At 42.7% G+C, this 24,605-nt stretch overlaps 1 protein-coding gene across 1 annotated transcript; it reads right to left on the minus strand.

The window, feature by feature from the left end:
- Positions 1–84: 84 nt before the first annotated feature.
- PCYOX1 (prenylcysteine oxidase 1) lies at positions 85–23,240 on the minus strand. Its single transcript, XM_004321998.4, has 6 exons — positions 23,054–23,240; positions 21,741–21,947; positions 20,544–20,718; positions 4,435–4,646; positions 3,925–4,077; positions 85–3,406 (listed from the first exon to the last, which is right to left on the minus strand). The coding sequence occupies exons 1-6, from the start codon at positions 23,223–23,225 to the stop codon at positions 2,748–2,750; spliced, it is 1,578 nt and encodes a 525-aa protein (XP_004322046.2). The 5' UTR covers positions 23,226–23,240; the 3' UTR covers positions 85–2,747.
- Between the last annotated feature and the right edge of the window lie 1,365 nt (positions 23,241–24,605).

The following is a 24,605-nucleotide window of genomic DNA, read 5'->3' on the forward strand; positions in this document are numbered from 1 at the left end:
TTGGCTGCTTGGGGGTCGGCGTCCCTACCCCCCACATTGTTGAAGGGTCAACCATATAGTACAACAGAAGTAAAACACAGGAAGTCATGATATCATGGTTTTATTTTGAACGTAACGTGGGAAATTTTTTTTGAATATAAGAATAGAAATACAATTCCAGAGAAAAACATTCCAGTGCACTGTGGTTCTTTGTGGAGAAGATAGTGATAACACTGCCCATGATATATTCACCTAGTTCATAAATTTTATGGTTCACAAACTCAAATGAGAGATATTTTACAGATGGTTGTATCATAAACCTAACTTTAAGAAACCTATCAAGCAAATGCTTATTTTTGTGATCTGGTAAAAAGCCTACGAATCATGAATTGCTTTAAAACTGGAGAGTGGGGTGTACACTGAGTACGTGAGGTACTTGTAAAGTATAATAAAACGGGTGGCTTATGTGTATGTAAAGTGGTATTTCCTATTTATAGGAAATGTTTACAGCAAAAGAATAGCGAGAGGGATCAAACTAACGAAGGCCAATACATTTCTATTTTTCCATTCTCTTTTTAATTCTTCACTAATGTCAACAAGCTTGTGTTTTTTGCAGCCACGTAGAGCTGAATTGTTGAACTGGTTTTCTAAGTGTGGTTCCTAGACCAGTAGCATCACCTAGGAACATAACAGAAATGCAGTCTTTTGTATACCACTCCAAACCTACTGAAACAAATTCTGGGGTGAGGCCCAGCAATGTTTTAACAAGGCTTCCAGGTGATTCCGATGCACACTCAAGTTGGAGAACCACTGGAGCAGAACTTGGCCTTCACTCAGCCCCTGCATAATTTTTACCAGTCTCTTCTGTAAAAAGATGATTTGAGCGGCCTCCTGGAATAATAGGCCCTGATAGGTTTTTCTTCCAATTTAAAAAAAAAGTTTTTTTAATGCTGTAATTGCATTAATACTAATATGCTTGACATACGGATAACCTGTTTTGCTCTTTGAGGAAACAACTTCAGATGCCTTGTTGGAAAACAGAGTTGGGTTTGATATAACAGCAACCTTTTAAATTGGTGTTCTAGGTACAAATATGTCCTATCGCAAAACAAGTCTATAAGTGATAGAAATTAAATTACCTCACTAGTATTCACCCACTTTTAGCATATACATAATAGTATTACACTCTCTATATCTCTCTTCATTAAAACCACAAAAGGAAAAACTGAATGTCTCAACATACTTATTAAGAATAAAAATAGTAAAAAGCTGACCCTTTGACAAACTATAAATTTAATTCCTGCCTCTACATCAAATATATCTTGGCAGTTTTATCAGCATATTATTCACAATTGTAATAGAGAAGAAATTGTTTTAAGAATCAGTGTTCTCTTTTTTGCTATAATCTGGAGGGCTTTTTTTTTAAAAAAACAATACATGTTAACTTGGTTGCAGTTACTTTTAGAATTCACAAGCTTTTACTTGTCCTGTCCTCCCAGTGACTATAAGGACAGTCACTCATAATCTTTGTACAGATGGAGAACTGGTTCTCAAGTTTGGCTACATATTAGAATCATTCAGGAAGCACTCCTACAGGTGATTCCAATGTACAGCTGAGGCTCAGAACCAGGGCCTCAAAAGATTTCAGCAACCAATTTCTCAACCAAAATGCTACAGTACCTTTAGAAGCATTTAACAGTTTGAACATACACGGGATCTGATCAAGCAAGGTGTCTTGCTGAATATCCTCCTCTAGTGCCAACTGCTCTGGAGTAATCTAAGTTGCCTCTGCTGTGAGACTGTCACTGCACCTTACTATCAAGATTACTAGAGTTCTCAATGAGAGAAATCATTCTTTGCAACATGGACCCGCTTTGATAACGGATTGGGTTTCTTGGGACTCGTAAGGCACTAAAAACCCTTGGGAAACATCATAAACCACCACCATTAGTGAATCTCAACCCAGGATGCACGTTAGGAACTTTCAAAAGCTACAAAAAGCTGAGGTCCTGTCCTCAACTAAATCAGAATCTCTCTTGTGGAGCTCCATCGCTATTTTTAAAAGCTCCTCAGGTGAGGGTTTGATAATAGAAGGCCAATTTCTTAAATCAGTAGCCTGCACTTTTCATTTTACTTAAGATTTTTGTATGACATCTTAAATTTATACTAAACTAAGACTTCTGATTTTCACCCCTAATGAAATAGAGAGAGAAGCAATGAAAAGAACATTCTGAAAGTCAAGGCTTCAAGCATGGGCATACGTACTTTGAAAAATATAAATTACTAAAGCCGGGCATAAGATACCAGCTCCCATAGTAGTTGTATCTGACTGAAGGTCACATCCAGCTGCGAAGCACAAATGAACTAGTCCCGAACTAAAAGGTAAGTCTTCCTCAAGTGCTCCGCTTAAAATGCTTTAAGGTTTGGTTCAAAATCCAGGGCCCCACCCCAGACCTCTTAAATCAGAATCTCCAGAGGAGCTAGAGAATCCGTACGTTTAACAAACTCCAGATGATTCTTATGATCAGAGAAGTTTGGGAAACACTGCTGATGGATATTAAAGAAAGAATAAATTTTGGAGATGCAATAGTTATGCCTTCATGCTTAATTAGAACCTTGTATATCTCATGATTCACTGGGATTACTTTTGTTAAACAATGATAACAGCAAAATATCTGTTTCAAAATCGTCTCTGCTCAGACTGTGTTCTTTTTTGCAATGATAATTCCATTTGGAACCAGGACGGAAAAAAAAGAAATAGTGGTATTTCATAGTTCAGTTTTAAGTTTCTCATATAAGTCCTCTTGGTCAATCATGTGTGTGTGCCCGTTCCAGCGGTGATAGGCGAGGAGAGCAGCATTGTAGCCTGCAACAGCACTCACTTCCATGGCACTTGCTGCAACCTCCATGCCGTTGAGGTAATAAAGTCGATCGTGGAGTATGATGGAAGGGCATTTCTCTGGAGGCGTATAATGAGGGTATGCAAGCCATGACCGCTTCACAGCATAATCATAGGACACAAAGAGCTTTAAAATTTGTTCTTTAGTAAGAGGTCCTGCTGAAAAGATCTTCCAAACGTGTGACCTGTCCGCTTTTGGTTGAGGATTATTACTTTCTTCTACAGAAGACACAAACCCAATGCTGTTAATGAACAAATCTGGATTATCAGTGGTTAAGACTGTACCGAGATCAAACTCATCTAAAGCTCTAGAGGTAAAGACAGTTGAATTCAACTGCCCCTTAATTAAAGTTGTCACTAAAGGTTCGTAGTATTGATGGAATTCCTCAATTGGAGGATCAAAGTTGAGAAAAGTTATATTGGACATTTTTCGATTCAATGGAGTGGCCACCAGGACGATGTCATAGAAGGCTGAATGGGTCTCAGATCCGGTTTGGTAGACCGCTTCATACACCTTTGTGGGATTTCCTAGAGGAAATAGGGAAGCATAGATTTTTTTAATGTTTCTAACATACTATATTTTATACCTTCTAAAAATAATTCTATACCTTCTTAATAGTTTCTCTATAATTCTAAGGAATTAAACAAGTTTTATCCCTTAAGATAATTATCCCTTGGACTTGTATTACAATGAGGCCAATTTTCTACTTGGAATGGAAATAAAATCTTGTCAATAAGAACAAAATATGAAATTTTTACTTCTGAGGATGAAATTGTTTTTTAAATCCAAAGAGTCATGCTGCTGTACTTGAGCACATTTGTGAATATTTCTACATGACATACAACACCTCCAATTTAAAATTCCATCATTTGGGACTTCCCTGGCCGTCCAGTGCAGGGGGCGCAGGTTCAATCCCTGGTCGGGAAACTAAAATTCCGTTCCATCATTTGGAACTGAGTGAGAGATGGAGAAAGAGGTTTTTCTCCCCGAGCAGTTATTTTCTGCAGGGAAAATTAGGAACAGTAAAATAGAAGTTCAAGTTTACCTGTCTGCTTGGTCCTTGTTTTCTCCTCTATGGACATTACTGAGCCAGATATAAGATTGCTTTTGGAAGCCTGAAGGAGCCGTGAGCAAACAAGTTTATTGCCACCTTTTACTGCCCAAAGGCCAGGATCAGTACAGGACATTGACACTGCCCCTGTCAGCAGTAGGAAGAAAATATGTTTTAATTCTGACTCTGTAAAGAGGCCCTCTACCCACTCTCCCTTCCCAATTAGCTAAGCCCTGCTCCAAATGTCTTTAGACATTGCCAAGTGGCTCTGGGAGCAAAATCTCCCCCAGATGAGAAGCATTCAACTAATAAAAGCTAAAGACTCTGTTCTCATAGAAATGCACATTTACATATACACAATTTTGCCAACATTTTTATTGTGTCTGAGGTTTCACAAAGAAAGGCAGTCTTCTCCAAAACATGGCCTAAAGTAAGGAGCCACCATAGCATCAGGTAAACCACTCTGTAAACTAATGTCCATAACTATTCCAAGCCCTGACTTACCTACAAAGCCATTGATGTTCATGGTTTGGCCATAATTGACCCTCATGACAGGAGTAATAATTTCATCGAGGAACTTCTCAGAAAAGCCTGCTTTCTGCAAGGTTTCAAGAAGTGATCGGTTAAATAATCCAAGGTAGTCGTCCCCTCCTAGGGAATGTAGTAACTTTTCTACGCTACTGAAGGCATAGTCATGAGATTGGTAGCGGTAGATCCTTTTGAACAGAAAAGAAATGGCCATTAAACACCAAACAAGACAGGGGGAAGGGTACACATAAAAAAGGAAAATAGCATTCTAAGACTCAAAGTGACTTTCATGTGTCCTTCTGATGAGTCCCTACCTATCCTGTGAGATGCACCTCAGTCACCATCTGCCCCAGGTATCCCAGAGGTTCTTGGCCTCCCTCTCCCTCCGCCTCCTTTGGGGGAAGTCCACTGTCCTTTATATACACTCTTCTGCATTAATATGGTCACTGGGAGCACCTTTCAAGAAGTAGGTATGTCTTATTCATCTTATCTTGAGCACACTTAGACATGTCTAAAGTTAAACTTTACCTTTCCACTAGACTTGATCCTCTCTCCTCCCACAACCAAAAATAACAAGTTACTCCCAACATCCTACATGTCATTCTCGGTTCATTTAGTTTCAAATTTAAACATTTCACTTCTCCTCTCTGCTTCTCCCACCTAAGAAGGAAACCTTATCAATCTTTCTAACATCTCTTCTGTTACTTCATTCTCATCTCCCTGATCTTAAGTGAGGATTTATATTCAAACTACTAAAATGAATAACTGATCTACCTGCCTCTAGTTTCTCTTCTTTAAAACATTTATGAATCTCCCAGATGTCCTAAAATACCCTTATTTTGTCATCCATCCACTTACTCAAAAAACATCTTGCGTATTACTGTTACTTACTAAAGTTCTGACATTAAAAAAAAAAATCATGGATTTTTAGAGCCAAACTCATCAAGTCTAACTAACTCCTTTGCTCAATTGCAGATAAAGAAGCAAAGTAGAAGTTAAAGAACGTGTCTAAAAGTCACATGGCAAGTAGAAGGCTCAAGAACCACTATCCCCCTCTGCCTTCAACCACATACACACACACATACACACACATACACACACACACACACACACACACACAATCTTCCACTTGAATACAGCTGACCCATTCATTCACTGCTCTCAAATATGCTCTGGGTATTGCTCCCAAACACTGCACTGCCTCTTCCCTCCATCTGGAATACACTTCCCATCCCTAATCATACAACAACTAGCTACACTTTCCTTCAGAGCCTGAATCCCAAACCCTCTGCAAAGTCTTACCCAACTTCCCAGTCCACAGTGATGTCATCACCTCCAAAAGTCCCATAAAACTTAGCACTCATGCTCAGCACTTAGATACTACTTCGAATTATTTAATTTTTAGGAACTATCACCTGACATTCTCTGCACTTTACAGACTTGAAAAAATGTTCACATAAATTAGTTCATGCAATAATTCAATACATATTTTTTCAGGGTGCAAGTGATACAAAAATGAGGAAGACATAGTTTCTTTCTCTCAAGGAACTTACAGTTAGGAACAGGTACTCAGGAATATGCACAGATAAGTGTACGAAGCAAAGGAAGAAATAAGTGCCAAGGAAAGATCTCTACCAGTGATCATAGAAGAGTTTTTACATCAAATTTCTTCTCTCAAAATAATCTGTAATTTTTTTAAAGAGCAGAGATAATGTCATATCCATTTCAACATTACCTACTGTCTAACGGTGTAGTATACAAAATGTTGAATATATTTTTGTGGAAAAATTCTCTGTGCCAAAACTGAGAAATTAAAATAATTCCTTCCGGCCCATACTGTTTGGCTTGTAGTCCCTAGGAAGTTGGAAAAAGATGAGAACACTGAGTTCTTCAGAAAAATAATACACTGAATACCTCATAAAATGAAGAGCAATCTTTTGTAATGGTCAGCATGACAAAATAGTAGCCAATTAAATAACTTAAGTATGATGTTATAAAAAAATGATTCCCTGCCTCCTCCCACCGGAGCCCCAACCCCACTCAAACAAGCCTCCTAAGTAAAGGCCTCATAGAGGGTGACATGAGACAATATATACCGTATAAACACTGAGCACCGTAACTGCTTTACAATACTAGCTGCATTACAGCCGTCCCCAACTTTTTCGGCACCAGGGACCAGTTCCATGGAAGACAATTTTTCCACGGACGGGGCAGGGGTGATGGTTCAGGCGGTAATGCGAGCGATGGGGAGCGGCGGATGAAGCTTCGCTCGCTTGCCCAGCCCACCCCCACCCCCCCAACCCCGTCCCTGCTCACCTCCTGCTGTTTGGCCTGGTTCCTAACAGGTCCGAGGCCCAGGGGTTAGAGACCCCTGCATTAGAATGCCTATTTAGGGGCTTCCCTGGTGGTGCAGTGGTTGAGAATCCGCCTGCCAATGCAGGCGACACGGGTTCCAGCCCTGGTCCGGGAAGATCCCACATGCCGCGGAGCAACTAAGTCCCTGCGCCACAACTACTGAGCCTGCGCTCTAGAGCCCGCGAGCCACAACTACTGAAGCCTGCGCACCTAGAGCCTGTGCTCTGCAACAAGAGAAGCCACCGCAATGAGAAGCCTGCGCACCGCAACGAAGAGTAGCCCCCACTCGCCGCAACTAGAGAAAAGCCCGCACACAGCAACGAAGACCCAACACGGCCAAAAATAAATAATAAATGAAATAAATAAATTTAAGAAAAAAAGAATGCCTATTTACTATAAAGTGAGACGTAACAAGTAGTTTCTGCTAATCAGATTGCTTACACAAACTTCTTTTCTTTTTAAACTACATTTGTATACCCCCTACCCATTTATTCACTCATTCATTCATTTAATCATTCAACAAATATTTATGGAGCATCAACTTTGAGTCAGACACTGTTCTAGGTGCTAAGGATGCAGAAGTCAGTACAACACAGAAAGAAGTCCCTGCTCTAATGGAGCTTTTGTTCTAGATGGGGAAACAGGCAATAAAATAAATAAAGAAATGCAAGCAAATTATATGACAGTTTAGAGGATGATAATTATCAAGGAGAAAAGTAAATCAAAAATAAGATTGGAGGGTTTCCCTGGTGGCACAGTGGTTAAGAATCCACCTGCCAATGCATGGGACACAGGTTCGAGCCCTGGTCTGGGAAGATCCCACATGCCACGGAGCGACTAAGCCCATGCGCCACAATTACTGAAGCCCACGTGCCTAGAGCCCATGCGCCTCAACAAGAGACGCCACCACGATGAGAAGCCCACGCACCACAACGAAGAGTAGCCGCCCCCACTCACCTCAACTAGAGACAGCCCGCGTGCAGAAACGAACACCCAATGCAGCCAAAAATAAATAAATAAAATTAAAAATTAAAACTAAAAAAAAAAATAGATTGGAAATGTTTGGAGCTGACAGGGTTGCAACTCTAAATAAGATGATACAAAAAAATAAGTAGTCAAGGAAAGGCCTCACTGAGAAGGTGATCCATCAGCAAACACCCGAAGGAGGTGAGGATACAATCCTTGCAGGGACGGGAGTGGGGGGAAATATTTCAGACAGAGGTATGAGCAGTGCAAAGGCGTTATGACAGCAGCATGCCTGGTACTGCAGCTGAAGCAGAGAGATCCAGGAGAACAGGTAGAGGCACAGACAGAAAAAAGTAGGGAAGATGGGATGAAGCACTTCTACAATAATTGAGTAAGGACCTTAAAAAATCTGCCCCTAAATAAAAGCAATGAGAACACTGACAAATATTGTCAACATCAACTTTTTCAAAACTCTGGAAATAAACAAAATCCCAGGAGAATTTATTCAAGAAAAATGGCTGAATGTCTGTAAGAACAAGTGAGCCTTGTGGTATTTTAACTTCCCCTATTCCCATTCCCCTCTTGCTAGCAACAAGGTAGCCTTCAAAATCAGCAGCCTTGCAACTACAATCCCTGTGAAACCAGCAAGCTGGCAGCCACAGCAGGGGATAAAACAGGCTTGGAGCATCCCAAAATTCCCATTCCCAGAGAGCATCCCAAAATTCCCATTCCCAGAGAGCATCCCAAAATTCCCATTCCCAGAGAAGTGCCACTTTTGCCCTATCTGGCAACTCACTCAAAAGCTCCTTCCTCAGGGACTGTCCTTTTGTTTTTTTAAATACAATTTTTAAAGGATATACTCCCTTTACAGTTATTACACAATATTGGCTATATTTCCCAAGTTGCACAATACATCCTGTAGCCTATCTTACACCCAATAGTTTGTACCTCCCAGCCCCCACCCCTGTATTCCCCCCCGCCACTGGTAACCATTAGTTTGTTCTCTATATCTGTGAGTCTGTTTCTTTTTGTTATTTTCACTAGTTTGTTGTATTTTTTAGATTAGGGCTTGTCTTTTTTGACCTGATTCAGAGCTCGCTCTGTACAAACAGCCCATCCTGAGTGCATCTGTCAAAAACATCAGTGGCAATTTAACATCAGCTGCCTGAGGCTGTGATACCAATTGGGGCTGATAAGAGGCTTAACAAAAGATTTTTTTTTTTTAATATTGGGGAATGAAAAACCCCAATTCATTCCTGGGGACCTAGAAGCTCATGTCCATGTACAAGGCTGTCACGTGTCCAGGAAAGACCTGAGAAGGCCCTAATCTTGTCACCTCTGGCTGACCTTGAGGCTTTGAGCAAGCCAGAGGTAAAGGCTAAAGTAGAGTTGTAAGCCACCCTCCAGAGCATTGCAAACACATCCCAACACACACACTCGAGGAGCCATACATGGCAAAGAACACAGACTTCACAGAATCAGTCCCAGAAAGTCACTAAACAAACAAACAACAACAAACCTGGGGTGAGGGAAGTTCTGATTTCCAGAGCTGCCATTTAATATTATTTTAAATGTCCAGTTTTCAACAAAAATCACGAGATACTCAGAGAAACATGAAAGTATGGCCCATACATGGGGTGGGGGGGGAGGAAGGAGTCAACAGAAACTTTCCCAGAGAAAACCCAGACATTGGACCTACCAGACAAAGACTAGTAGGCCTCGCTACACGGCACATGGGATCTTAGTTCACCAACCAGGGATCGAACCCACGCCCCCTGCATTGGAAGCACAGAGTCTTAACCACTGGACCACCAGGAAAGTCCCATAGACAAAGACTTTAAATCAGATATTATAAATATGTTCAAAGAACTAAAGGAATCCATATCTAAAGAACTAGAGCAAGTATGAAAACAATGATTAGAACAAATAGACTGTTAATAAAGCAATTATAGAAAAAAATTTAAAATTCTGGAGTTGGAAAGTATAGTCTGAAATTAAAATTCCCTAGAGGAGGGCTTCCCTGGTGGCGTAGTGGTTGGGAGTCCGCCTGCCGATGCGGGGGATGCGGGTTCGTGCCCCGGTCCAGGAGAATCCCACGTGCCGTGGAGCGGCTAGGCCCGTGGGCCATGGCCACTGGGCCTGCGCGTCCGGAGCTGGAGCCTGTGCTCCGCAGCGGGAGGGGCCGCAGCGGTGAGAGGCCCGTGTACCGCAAAAAAAAAAAAAAAAAGAATTCCCTAGAGGGGCTCAACAGCAGATTTGAAACAGCAGAAGAATCAGTGAATTTAAAGATAAGGTCAGTTGAGATTATACAATCAGGGACAGAAAGAATCAAGAGTTAAGAAAATGATCAGAGCCTCGGAGCCTGTGAGACAACAAAAAGCATACCAAGATACACATAATGGAATCCTAGAAGGAGAGGAGAAAAAAGAAACCAACAAAAAATTTATGAAGAAATAATGGTCAAAAATTTCCCAAATTTGATGGAGGACAATAATCTATACATCCAGGAAGCTCAACAAATCCAAAAAGGATAAACTCAAAAAAATCTACACCTAAACACATAATGGTTAAACCGTGGATAAATAAAGAGAAAATCTTGAAAGCAGCAAGAGAAAAGCAACTCATCCAGCAAAAATGATCCTCGGTAAGATTAGGAGCTGACTTCTCTTCAGAAGCCATGATGTCCAGAAGATAGTGGGATGACATATTGAAAATGCTGGGAAAAAAAAAGACTATCAACCAAGAGTTCTATATCCAGCAAATCTATCCTTCAAAAATAAAGAGAAATTAATATAATCCCAGGTAAACAAAAACAGATAATTTAACACTAGCAAACCTTCCCTACAAGAAATACTAAAAGTTGCCCTTCCGGCTGAGATAGCACCAGACAGAAACTCAAATCCACATGAAGAATGGGTAAAGGTAATTAAATAGGTAAATATAAAAGACAGTATAGGGGCTTCCCTGGTGGCGCAGTGGTTGAGAGTCCGCCTGCCGATGCAGGGGACACGGGTTCGTGCCCCGGTCCGGGAAGATCTCACATGCTGCAGAGTGGCTGGGCCCGTGAGCCATGGCCGCTGAGCCTGCACGTCCGGAGCCTGTGCTCCACAGCGGGAGAGGCCACAACAGTGGGAGGCCAGCGTACCGCAAAAAAAAAAAAAAGACAGTATAAAGATATACAGTTTACCCTTAAACAACACAGATTTGAACTGTACGGGTCCACTTATACACAAATTTTTTCTAAAAAATATACAGCTGGCATTCCATTTCCACAAATGCAGAACTCACAGATACAGAGGGCCAACTGTAAGAGATCTGAGCATCTGCAGGTTTTGGTATCTGTGGGGTGGTCCTGCACCCAATCCCCCATGCATACCAAGGGACCACTGTATATGCTTGAAATTCTTTCCCCTTAGCTGACTTTTTAAAAACTGCATAAAGCAATAATTATAAAACTAATAAGCTTATAGAACATAAAGACATAATTTGTATGACAATAGCACAAAGTATGGTGAGGTAACAAAGCTATATTGGAGTAAAGTTTTTGTGTACTATTGAAATTAAGTTGGTATTAATTCAATTAACATTGTTTTAAGCAATTAACATTATTTTAAGTTAAGATAGTAACTGTAATCCCCAGGGAAACTACTAACACAATAACAAAAATATGTATTCTGAAAGAAACAGCAAGAGAATTAAAATGGTACACTCTCTAAAACAAAAGAAGGCACCACCTAGAGGATGAATAAATTCTAGAGATCTAATGCACAGCATAATGATGACAGCCAACAATACTATTTTATATACTTCCAAGTTTCTAAGAGACTAGGTCTTAAATGTTCTTGCCGCATAAAAGAAATAATAATTATGTGATATGACAGAGGTGTTTAGCTATGGTGGTAATCATAATGTAATACATATTATAAATGTATCAAATCAACATGTTGTACACCTTAAACTTACACAATGTCATATGTCAATTATATCTCAATATTTTTTAAAGGCACTATGTTAACAATGAACAATACGAAAAGGAAATGAAGAAAACAATCCATTACAATAGCATCAAAAAGAATAAAATATTTAGGAGTAAGCTTAACCAAGGAGACAAAAAGACTTGTACACTGAAAACTACAAAACACTGCTGAAAGACATTAAAGACATCCTGTGTTCATGGACTGGAAGACTTGAAATTGTTAAAATGTCCATATTACCTAAAGTGATCTACACATTCAGTGCAATCCCCATCAAAATCCCAGTGACATTTTTTTTTTTTTTGCAGAACTGGAAAAAATTCCTAAAATTCACATGGAATTTCAAAAGATCCCAAATAGCCAAAACAATATGAAGAAAGAAAAACAAAGCTGGAGGTCTCACACTTCCTAATTTCAAAGCATAATACAAAGCTACTGTAATCAAAACAGTTTAGTGCCAGCATAAAAACAGACATACAGATAAGTGGAACAAAACAGAGAATCCAGAAATAAATCCTCATGTATATCATCAAATGTTCATCAAAGGTGCCCAGGCTACACAATGGGGTAAAGAATAGTATCTCCAACAAATGGGGCTGGGAAACTGGATATCCACGTGCAAAAAAATGAAACTGGACCCTTACCTTAGATGATATACAAAAATTAATTCCAAATGGATTAAAGACAAAAACATAAGACCTGAAACTATAGAACTCCTGGAAGAAAACATAGGGAGAAAGCTTCATGACATTGGATTTGGCGATGACTACCTGGATATGGCAACAAAAGCACAGGCAACAAAAGCAAAAAGATAAATGGGACTACATCAAACTTAAAACCATCTGTGCAGTGAAAGAAACAATCAACAGAGTGAACAGGCAACCTACAAAATGGGAGAAAATATTTGCAAACCATGTATCTGATAAGGGTTTAACATCTAGAATATATAAAGAACTCTTACAACTCAGCAACAACAACAAAAATCCAATTAAAAAATGGGCAAACAATTTAAATAGATATTTCTCCAAAGAAGACATACAAATGGCCAACAAGCATAGGAAAAGATGCTCAAGAGGGACTTCCCTGGTGGCAGAGTGGTTAGGAATCCGCCTGCCAATGCAGAGGACACGGGTTTGAGCCCTGGTCCGGGAGGATTCCACATGCCGCGGAGGAACTGCGCCCATGCACCACAACTACTGAGCCTGCGCTCTAGAGCCCACAAGCCACAACTACTGAGCCCGCCTGCCACAACTACTGAAGCCCACGTGCCTAGAGCCCATGCTCCGCAACCGCAATGAGAAGCCCGCACACTGCAACAAAGAGTAGCCCCCGCTCGCCCCAACTACAGAAAAGCCCGCACGCAGCAATGAAGACCCAACACAGCCAAAAATAAATAAATAAATTTACAAAAAAAAAAAAAAAAGATGCTCAACATCACTAATCATTAGAGAAATGCAAATCAAAACCACAAAGAGATTATCATCTCACACCCATTAGGATGGCCACTATCTAAAAAACAGAAAATAACAAGTGCTGGCAAGGGTGTAGAGAAATTAGAACCCTTGTGCATTGTTGAAGGGAACGTGAAATGGTGCAGCTGCTATGGAAAACAGTATGGTGTTTCCTCAAAAAATTAAAAGTAGAATTACCAAAAGATACAGCAATCTCACTTCTAGGTATATATCCCAAAAAACTGAAAGCAGGATCAAAGAGATAACTGAACACCCACATTTACTGCAGCATTATTCACAACAGCCAAGGGGTGGAAGCAACCCAAATATCCATCAAAAGATAAATGGGTTAAAAAAAAAGACAGGAGTAATGGAGAAACAGAGGAACAAAAATGATATAAGACAAATAGAGGGACTTCCCCAGCAGTCCAGTGGTTAAGACTCCGCCTTCCAATGCAGGGGGCACAGGTTCAATCCCTGGTGGGGAACTAAGATCCCACATGCCATGTGGTGCAGCCAAAAAGAAAAAAGACATATAAAAAGCAAATATCAACAGTAATTAAACATAAATGGACTATACTCTCCAATCACAACACAGAGATTGGCAGACTGGATTTAAAAAATAACAATAATAATCCAACTTATCTTGTCTACAAGAAATACACTTTAGATTCAAAGACACAAATAGATTGTAAGTAAAAAGATGGGAAAAGATATACCATGCAAACAGTAATGAAAAGAGAGCAGGAGTGGCTACACTAATATCGGAGAAAATAGACTTAAGACAAAAATTGTTACTAGACACAAAGGAGGACATTTTATAATGATAAAAGGGTTACTCCATCAGGAAGACATAACAATTATAGACATATATGCACTTAACAACAGAGCTCCAAAACACATGAAGCAACACTGACAGAGCTGAAGGGAGAGACAGACAGTTCAACAATAATAGCCGGATACTCCAATATCCCACTTTCAACAATGGGTGAACGAGTACGCAGAATACCAACTGTATACTAGTTCACTATGGCTGCCATTACAAAGTATCACAGGCTGGCTGGCTTAAACAACAGAAATTTATTTCCAACAGGTTTGGAGGCTCCAAGTCCAAGATCACGGTGTTGGCAGGTTTGGTTTCTTCTGAGGCCTGTCTCCTTGGCTTGCAGATGGCCACCTTCTTGCTGTGTCCTCACATGGTCTTTCCTCTGTCTGTGCACATCCCTGGTGCCTCTTCTGTGTGTTCTAATCTACTCTTCTTATAAGGACAACAGTCAAATTGGATAGGGCCCAGCCTAACGGTTTCATTTTAACTTAATTACTTCATTACAACCCTATCTGCAAATACAGTCACATTCTGAAGTACAGGAGGTTACGACTTTACCATATAAGTTTGGGGTTGGGGAGGACACACAACTCTGCCCATAACAAACAGGAAATTTAAAAATGATGAATGGGATTATCTACATCCTATCAGGTCTTCCAAGCCATGGCACAGATTTTGGCTGTAACTCTGCATGAAATAGCCACTGAAAGTTTCTCAGCAGAGGAGTAATGTGATGACTCTTAGATTTTTAGAAAACTACTTTGGCTGCTATGCTGAAAACGGATTGTGATGGCACAAGGGCAAAAGCTGGGAGACGAGTTAAGAGGTGAATTAGTTTCCTATTTCTGCAGTAACAAATTATCACAAACTCAGTGGCTTAAAACAATACAAACTTATTATCTTATGGTTCTGCAGGTTAGAAATCCAAAGTCAATCTCACTGGGCTAAAGTCAAGGTTGTCAGCAAGGCTGGTTCCTTCTAGAACCTCTGAGGGAAGAAACCATTTTCTTGCCTTTTTCAGTTTCCATAAGCCACCTTGGCTCATGGCCCCCCCAAGCATCACTCCAACTTCTTTCTTCCATCATCCCATCTAATACTCATTCTGATTCTCCTGCCTCCCTCTTATAAAAACTCTTGTGATTACATTGGGCCCACCTAAATAATTAAGAATTATCTCCCCTCTTCAAGATCCTTAATCTTATCTACAAAGTCCCTTTTACCACGTAAGGTAACACATTCACAGGTTCCAGGGATTAGAATGTAGGCATCTTGCAGAGGGAGGCAGGCATTATTTAGCCCACCACATGAGGCTATTCCAACAATCCAGACAGGACTTCCCTGGTGGTCCAGCGGTTATCACTCTGTGCTTACAATGCTGGGGATGCAGGTTTGATCCCTGGTTGGGGAACTAAGATCCCACATGCCGCCAGACAAGAGATAATGGTGGTTTGGATCAAAGCGGTAGCAGTGATGGTGGTGAGAAGTGGTGAAATTCTGAATATATTTTAAAGACTGATAGGATTCAAGATAGACTGGATTTGGGAAATGAGAAAACGAAAAGAATAAAAAATGACTTGTTAGGTGTAACTTTTTTCCTTTGAGGAATAAAAAGGGTGTTTATAAAGCCTTTCACTATGAGTCCTATCAGTCTCAGATCAAGAAGTGTTAAGGATCTAACATATCCCCAGAAATGCACTAAGTGCTAGAGACAAGAATGAGCTTGAACCCAGCCTATAAGCCAAGATATCTCAACGGGAAGCCATTTTGTGGACCACAGGATTCAATTCAACAAATATGTGACTGAACATCTATGACATTCTGGCTACTATGCATACTACAGAACAACACAAGTGTGTGTGTGGTGTGCACCATATAACACTTAAGAGATGTTCGAAAAGAGACATGAATGGTGACTAAAGTATTAGGAAAGGGGTGAGATAAGACATGAATTCTGGAATAAAGAATGGCATCCAACCAGAAAAACTGCATAAATAAATGCTCAGAACTGGAAATTGACTTGGCAAGTGTGGATATCAAGGGCAGCAGGATCTCCACCCAAATACCTTCAACAGCAAAGAAAAATGCATACTCCCAGGGGTGTGGGGCCTTGCCTACCACAAGCTTGAACCCTCTTTCAAGTATCATGGTTTACTACTGTTACATGGGCTTTTGCTCACACTGTGCACACTCTGAAATAGAAGCACAAAAATGACAATGTACCTCCCCAAAGCTGGTCAACAAATCTCCCAAAAATTTCTACAGATGATCACACAAGCCACTTTAAAAAGGAGCCAACCGGATCTGTCATATATATCCAAAAAAGGGAGAAAATGTGTTGAGCAAGGACTTTAGGTTTCTTACACCATTCAAAGAAAGAAAAAACTCAAGAATATTCTCCAATTACACATTTTAATCTAGTGGTTCTCAACCCTGATTATAGGCAAGATTCACTTGAGGTGAACACACCAATGCCCAGATGCCTACTACAAACCAATGAAATAAAAATTGTCTAGGAGTAGAGCACAGCATTCTTTTTTTTTCTTAATTTATTTTTTGCTGTGTTCAGTCTTCGTTGCTATGCGAGGGCTTTCTCTAGTTGTGGCGAGCGGGTGCTACTCTTTATGGCAGCACACGGGCTTCTCATTGCGGTGGCTTCTCTTGTTGTGGAGCACAGGCTCTAGGCGCGCAGGCTTCAGTAGTTGCAGCACACGGGCTCAGCAGTTGCGGCACACAGGCCCTAGAGCGTGCGGGCTTCAGCATTTGCGGTGCACGGGCTCAGTAGTTGTGGCCCGCGGGCTCTAGAGCGCAGGCTCAGTGGTTGTGGCGCACGGGCTTAGTTGCTCCGCAGCATGTGGGATCTTCCCGGACCAGGGACTGAACCTGTGTCCCCTGCATTGGCAGATTCTTAACCACTCTGCCACCAGGGAAGTCCCACATCATTCTTATTTTTTTTTTTTTTTTTTTTTTTTTTTTTTGCGGTACGCGGGCCTCTCACTGTTGTGGCCTCTCCCGTTGCAGAGCACAGGCTCCGGACGCGCAGGCTCAGCGGCCATGGCCCACGGGCCCAGCCGCTCCGCGGCACGTGGGATCCTCCCGGACCGGGGCACGAACCCGTGTCCCCTGCATTGGCAGGCGGACTCTCAACCACTGCGCCACCAGGGAAGCCCCCATTCTTATTTTTAAAACTGTGCCACTAGGGAAGTCCCACATCATTCTTATTTTTAAAACATCTCCATGTTGGGAATTCCCTGGTGGTCCAGTGGTTAGGACTCCGCACTTCCACTGACGGGGGCCAGGTTGCATCCCTAGTTGGGAATTAAGATCCGGCAAGCTACACAGCATGGCCAAAGAAAAAAAAGATCCCCATGTGAATATAATGTACAGCCAGGATTAATAACTACTACTTTACTGAAATGTTGGGGATTTCACTGTTCCAGAGTCCTCTTTGGCAACCTCTGTGGCTCCCAATCCTGGTTTTTGTAACATGAGTGATATTACAAATATTTAATAACTGGTACAACATTAAACAGAAAGTAGACTGACTACAGCACTGGAACTGAGCCAAGACTCCCTGCTGGAGCAGTGGAGGAGACTCCCAGGGAAGAGAAAACATGCAGCTAGTAGCTATTTCACAAGGCCAGCAGTATTTCACTACTTTAGCAACTGGCACATGCTGGCTCAATACCTGCCCTTTCTCCAACTGTCTCATAGGGTATGACAAAATTATCAAAATACGATCTGCATGTTCTTGATTTATTGAAAGAAACAGTAATGTATGAGGGATGGCCCTTTAAACAACACAAAGGTCAGTGCTCTATAATCAAGTATCAAAGATACACTGGAGGGGGGCAGTAATTCCATAAAGTTTGGGAATTGTTTTCTAAAATCAAAAATAGTATAATCTACAGGAAACTATATTCAATATCCTGTGATAAACCATAACGGAAAAGAATATGAAAAAGAATGTATATATATGTATAGCTGAATCACTTCACTGTACAGCAGAAATTAACACATTGTAAATCAACTATACTTCAATAAAATAAACTTTTTAAAAATAGTATAACTTATGTATCCCCTCACTGGGTCTTTTTCACAGTTCTGTAATACCCTGAATTCACCTGAAAAGTGATTTCTTAATTTCTCAAAGGGCAATTCTCTACATGTCAAGAAAACTGATACACACAGGCAAGGCTGTATCTGATGCCATATGAACTTGATTTTCCTGCTGAGGATGCAGCAACATGCCCCCTTTCTTTAAAAAGTGACTGGCTGTAGGGCTTCCCTGGTGGTGCAGTGGTTGAGAGTCCGCCTGCCGATGCAGGGGACATGGGTTCGTGCCCCGGTCCAGGAAGATCCCACATGCCGCGGAGCGGCTGGGCCCGTGAGCCATGGCCGCTGAGCCTGCGCGTCCGGAGCCTGTGCTCCACAACAGGAGAGGCCACAACAGTGAGAGGCCCGCGTACCACAAAAAAAAAAAAAAAAGTGACTGGCTGTAATGCAGGGGACAAGGGTTCAATCCCTGGTCCGGGAAGATCCCACATGCTGCGGAACAACTAAACCCATGCACCACAACTACTGAGCCTGCGCTCTAGGGCCCGCAGGCCGCAACTACTGAACCTGCATGCTGCAACTACTGAAGCCCGTGCGCCTAGAACCTGTGCTCTGCAACAAGAGAAGCCACCACAATGAGAAACCCACGCACTGCAAGGAAGAGTAGCCCCCGCTCACCGCAACTAGAGAAAGCCCACACGCAGCAACGAAGACCCAACACAGCCAAAACAAAAAAATTTTTTAAAAAAAGTGACTGGCTGTCTCTATACAAGTTCTATATATTTTCCTAGTAAACCGCTTGTCTCTCTACTAGAATATGTATTCTTTGAGGGCAGGGACATGTTCTGGGTTCTACATCTTTAGGACCTAGAATACTGCCTGGCACATAATAAGTACTCAATATTTGGTGAATGAACAAAGGAATGAATGACTACTTTAAAACAACCTGCACTATAGCTGAACTTAATGTACCCGCTGGAAAGGAGTTCAAGAAATTGACCTCAGAATGATGTTTAGAAAGAAAGAAATCCCTAACTACTAAAAGTTACAGAAACTAGAGTACATTTATCCTATTCACCTCTTACATCTGTGCTGGGCAATACCTGGTCATATGACATGTAATTTTACCTTTTTTTTTTTTGACAGATTTAATTTAATTTTTTTTTTTTTTGGCTGCATTGCGTCTTCGTTGCTGCATGCAGGCTCTCTCTAGTTGTGGCGAGTGGGGGCTACTCTTTATTGCAGTGCGGAGGCTTCTCCTTGCAATGGCTTCTCTTGTTGCGGGGCGTGGGCTCTAGGCACATGGGCTTCAGCAGTTGCAGCACACAGGCTCAGTAGTTGTGGCACGCAGGCCCTAGAGAACGTGGGTTTTGGTAGTTGCAGTGCACAGGCTCTAGGGCACATGGGCTCAGTAGTAGTGGCTCACAGGCTCTAGAGCACAGGTTCAGCAGTTGTGGCACACAGGCTTAGTTGCTCCGCAGCATGTGGGATCTTCCCCGACCAGGGATCGATCCTGGGTCCCCTGCATTGGCAGGAGGATTCTCATCCACTGCACCACCAGGGGAAGTCCCTAATTTTACCTTTTTAACAATTATTTTATTCCGTTGGCACAGGCACAGTAATGAAACATTATTAGCATTTACAAGCTGAGTTTCTCCAGGACCTAAAACTGTAAACCGGCATAAAAATTAGCACATGCCAATGACCTTAAAAAAAAAAAATAGGTTGTATCTTTCAAAGGTAGACTGGTTATCTTATGTTATTTTTCCTACTTCCCAAAGCAATGCATATTCATACACAAAGAAATTTTTGAAAATACAGAAAAACATAGAGAAGGAAAAGAGGCACCTGTATTCTCACTACACAAGACAGTGTGGGAATTTAATATCCTAATTTAAATTCCTGGGTCTCAGAACTGATATTTCAGGCTGCTGGCTCACTGAAACATCACGTCACAGTTAAATAAAGCTCATTTAAGTTTTCTGATACTTTCTACAAGCTCTTGTACACATCAGCTCATTCATCTACACACAACACTAAAACAGTTCCGAGACTAAGAGAGAGGACTCTGGAGCCAGACTGCCTGGGTAAGAACTCCAGCTCCACCAGTTACTAGGCGGGTGGACTTGCACACTTGAAACCTCTCTAAGCTTCCACCTTTCACACCTGTGAAAAGAAGCTAATAACAGTACTTACCTCAGAGAGCTGTCACGAGACTTCAAGGAGCATTTTAAAGTGTCTGGTAACATTAAATAAGCATTTGCAAAATATGTTTTCAGAAGCAAAAATAAACTACCCTTTCAGCTTCGAAGTGGATAAATGGTCTGCGTATTGTATACAAAACATTTTGCCTAACGATCTTAAAAACAGGCTGCAGTTAGGTAGAGAACTGTTCCAAGAAACTATAATTCCTACAGATCATCTAATAAGTCTTAGGTTAAATGGAAGAGAAGAAATTACCTCATAAACTTGTCTAATATATCCTCTACCCACATGTGCATTCGGAGGGACTGAAATCCATAGTGCCAAATTAGTTTAATCATGTTTATTATAAACCAGCTGCTCTCCTCATATACCAGAGTCTCTCCGTTATACACCCCCACTAGGCCACTAGGGCTCTGAACAGCAGAGAGACCTGTAAAAACAAAGAAAGGTAGCTAAGTCAGTGGTTTCTGTACTGCTCAAATGAGAGAAGATAATCTGAAGCTATCGGGGACGTTCTGAAGTGAGTGAATCCGGGCTTCCCCCACTTCTCAGGACACATGTTAAAGGAGCTCTATCTTTAGAACAGTGGGTGATACACTAGACACCACACTTTCCAAAAGCGGATTCCCTGAAAGATGGGTTGGATGATCATGCAGATACATCAAAATGAGACTGGCTATAGTTAGTCTGAAAAGACTAAAAAGTCAAAAGAAAAAAACCAAAGGATGAGCTGAATTCAACTTAAAAACAGAAATGTCAGACATGACTCTTGGCAGCATAAATGGCTCCTGGCATACACTCGCCCTCACGGAGGAAAGAGGCCCAGGAGGCGTCCACCGGAGATGTGGCAAGCAGCTAAGGAAAAGAAGTCAGCCCCATTCCTGTGCAAATCCTATTTTGCATAACTGGATAGTTCTGATAACTGGAAGAAGGCCAAAATTACACAATATTCCCTGAGGAAATAGCCTGCAGAGGCTGGCCACGCTTCCCCCATACCTGTCCAGTAACTCTGCTGGTAGGCAAGCAGTCCGATGTCCCAAGTTCTAGGCACATGTTTGCACCTACAGCTGTGTGAGTGACCTTAAGCCAGACACCTCAAGTCTCTGGGCCTCATTTCCCCAGCTGTAAAATGAGCACGCTAGGGTTTCTGCTAACTCCAACCATTCTTTGATTCTTTAACACGAACCCAGAGGTTTGAGAAGCCACGGCAGCAACCATCCCCACCCTGTGCCCCATGGCTGTAATTCCAGATAACTGAAGATACAGATAACTAGTGTCCCATTACAGCAGAGCAGCTCCTAAGGCAGCACCAACTGCTAGCAGGAAAGTGAGGAAAGCAGTTTTACCAGCTTCACTGTAAACGATGATTAACAAGGCAGGAAAGTTTCAGTTCCCTGACAACAATATCCATGCATATTGAAGTCTGCTTGGCTCTAAGACCAAATTACATACCCAGGTCCTTGACAAAACGCTTCATGTGCAGATTTAAAGGATGGATGACGGAACCTCCTGACTCATATTCTTGCCCTTGCATAGTCACGGTGGCCAGACGGCCCCCCACCTCTCCTTTTTCAAACACGTCAATCTTCACATCGTTCCCAAATTTCTGCCGCAGATAATAGGCTGCTGAAGTGCCACCAATGCCAGCTCCAATAATCGCTATGGGGGAAAAAGAAGGAACAGGTTTTTTTCCCTCTTACCAGCTTTGTAGGTTTGCTTTGTTTTTGAAAGGCCGTAAATCAACAACAGACGTTGCTTAAGCCTGTGATCAACAATTTAGGGAAGCCTGGGGAGGGGGAGGCAAGTGACAGCTGCGGTGAAGATAGAATTATGAATCTGGCCAGACACTGCCCCCAGACAAAAGTGGTAGTTACACTTTTTTTTTTTTTTTTTTTTTTTGCCAGATGGCCCAAGATTCTCACAGTTCGTTGCGGAAGAACCAAGTGGACCGCCGCACACCCTTCTTTGTGCCCAATGCAAAGGAACAGAGGAGGCGGGGCCTTTCCAGGACGCATTTCAAATAAAGTGGCCGCCATTTTTGCCTTGATTTGTTCCGTCTCGTTAATGTAAACAGGTTAATGATTCCAAAGGACACGGCTTAAAGGGGAATAAAAAAAACAAAACAAAACATAATAAACAGGGGAAAACAACCAAAACGACTCAAACTAAAAGAGTGACTGTTTCGGCTGTGTAGTCGTCCTAGGCAGAGAACTTGTGCAAGCCAGGGGACTGTGCCAGCCGGCCGACTTCAGCAAAGCGGACGGGGGAAGGGCGCCCCAGCCCATCACTGGAAGCAGACGCGGCCAGCGCGGTCAGCTTATCTGCGCTGCTTGGTGTGCTGTGCCCGCGTGCGCCTCTCATCTGCAGAGCGGAATTGGCCCGTCGCTCCCGGACCAGCCAGAAGACCGATTTCCCAACAAGTGCAGCAAGGGAAGGCCGCGGGAGGGGCCTCAGCCTCCCCGGAGCCCAAGGCCTCCGACTCAGGGGCTGCAGGGAGGCCTGGCGCCCGCCCGCCAGCCCGGGTCGCCCCCCTCCACGGCCCATTGCTCAAGTGGGCAAGTCTCCACGCCCGGGAAAGAGCGGTCCCTGGGGCACGTAAAGTAGTCCCAAGGTGCGAACCGGGAAGAGCTCCACTTGCGCAAGGAGCTCGTTCTGCGCGGCCCGGCGGGAGTCGCGGGTGCCCGGCCTGGAGCATCAGGCAGCGGCCGCCCGGCGTGGGGCGCGCTCCCACCGCCCCCGCCGCGCGCCGCCTCCTTCTCGCCTACCGATATTCTCCGGCGGGGCCCGGGGCTCGGCGCTCCCAGGGAACCCCCAGCTGCACAGCAGCAACAACCCCAGCCACAGCCCCACGGTCGAGCAAGCGAGCCGCCCACGGGTACGCTCCATGGCTCTCGAAGCGTTGTTGTCGGACTGGAAAGCCCAGCTGTCCGCCCGCATTTGAGTCTGCGCTCTCTGCCCGCCCCGCCCCCTGGCTGGCCTCGCCCCTCCAAGCCCCGCCCAGGTCCACCCCAACCTATCCCGCTCTGCTGCACAGGCCCTTGACACCCCACGGCCGCCCTTGACACCCCAGGGCCGCCCTTCCCTCCAAGAGCTGCCAATCCGGTTCTCTCGGTCCCCTAAGCCCGCCCTGCCCCTCCGAAGCCCACGCTGCTTCAGGGAGAGACCAAAGGCGCCAGAGGAGGCTCACCCCAGCTTTTAATTTCTTCAGTCGTGCCTTCTTCTGTCCCTTCAGTCGCTCTCGCTCAAACAATGCACACAGCTAATCGCTGCCAGAAACAGACCAGGGGTGCAACGAACACTTTACTGAGTGATCACTATGTTCGGGACTGTTGCGTACAGGATGAATGGGTAAATGGTACTAGGTAGAAGGAAAAATGGGGGAGACCAGGGATGGGGTGGTCCAAAGTGAAGGGAGTGGAAAAATAGTGACAAACATGAATGAAAGTAGTGTACTCACCTCATATGCTGGAACATTATGCAAGCATTAAAAAGATTTGTAACATCAGTATCTATTGTCCTAGTATTGTTAGGTGAGAAAATCTGCTGACTGAGTGATGGGTATTATATGATCCCATTTCTGTAATTAAAATACCCCCCCACCCAGTCAAAAAAAAAAAAGGAAAAGAAAAAACTAGTACATGAACATGAAGAACAGTATGGATGGAAGGAAAACAAGTTGGATAAAAAGAAAGGTTAGGGACTTCCCTGTGGATAAGACTCCGAGCTCCCAATGCAGGGGTCCTGGGTTCGATCCCTGGTCAGGGAACTAGATCTCACATGCATGCCACAACTAAGACCCGGAGCAACCAAATAAATAAATAAATAAAATTATGGTTTAAAAAAAGGATAAGCTTGGAGAAAGGAAGCAGAAAATCCACTACAAAAAAGGACTCATTTATTGGACAAATATTTATTGAGTTCCTTCCAAGTGGCATGCAGTGTTCCAGGAACTTGAGAAAAATCAGTAGAAAATATTGATTTTTTAAAATATTGATTCTAATGACACAGACATTCTAGTGGAGGGAGACAGATGACAATTAGAGTAAACAAGTAAATGATGTAGGGTGGGGAAAGAGGAAAGGGGAATGGCTTGCAATTTTAAATAGGATGGTCAGATCAAGCCTCATTGAGCAGGATGGCATTTGAGCAAAAGTTTGCAGTAAGTGAGAGAGTGGGCCAGGTGAATATCTAGGGAAAGAGCTTTCTAGGCAAGGAAAATGCCTGGCATGTTTGTGGAACAGCCAGTAGAGCACAGTAAGAAAGGGGGAAATGGAGGTGTTAATGGAATAAGATGCAAGTCACACAAGAAATAGACAC

This window comes from Tursiops truncatus, chromosome 14 (assembly GCF_011762595.2).
Source record: "Tursiops truncatus isolate mTurTru1 chromosome 14, mTurTru1.mat.Y, whole genome shotgun sequence".
In the NCBI taxonomy this organism is placed as follows: Eukaryota; Metazoa; Chordata; class Mammalia; order Artiodactyla; family Delphinidae; genus Tursiops; species Tursiops truncatus.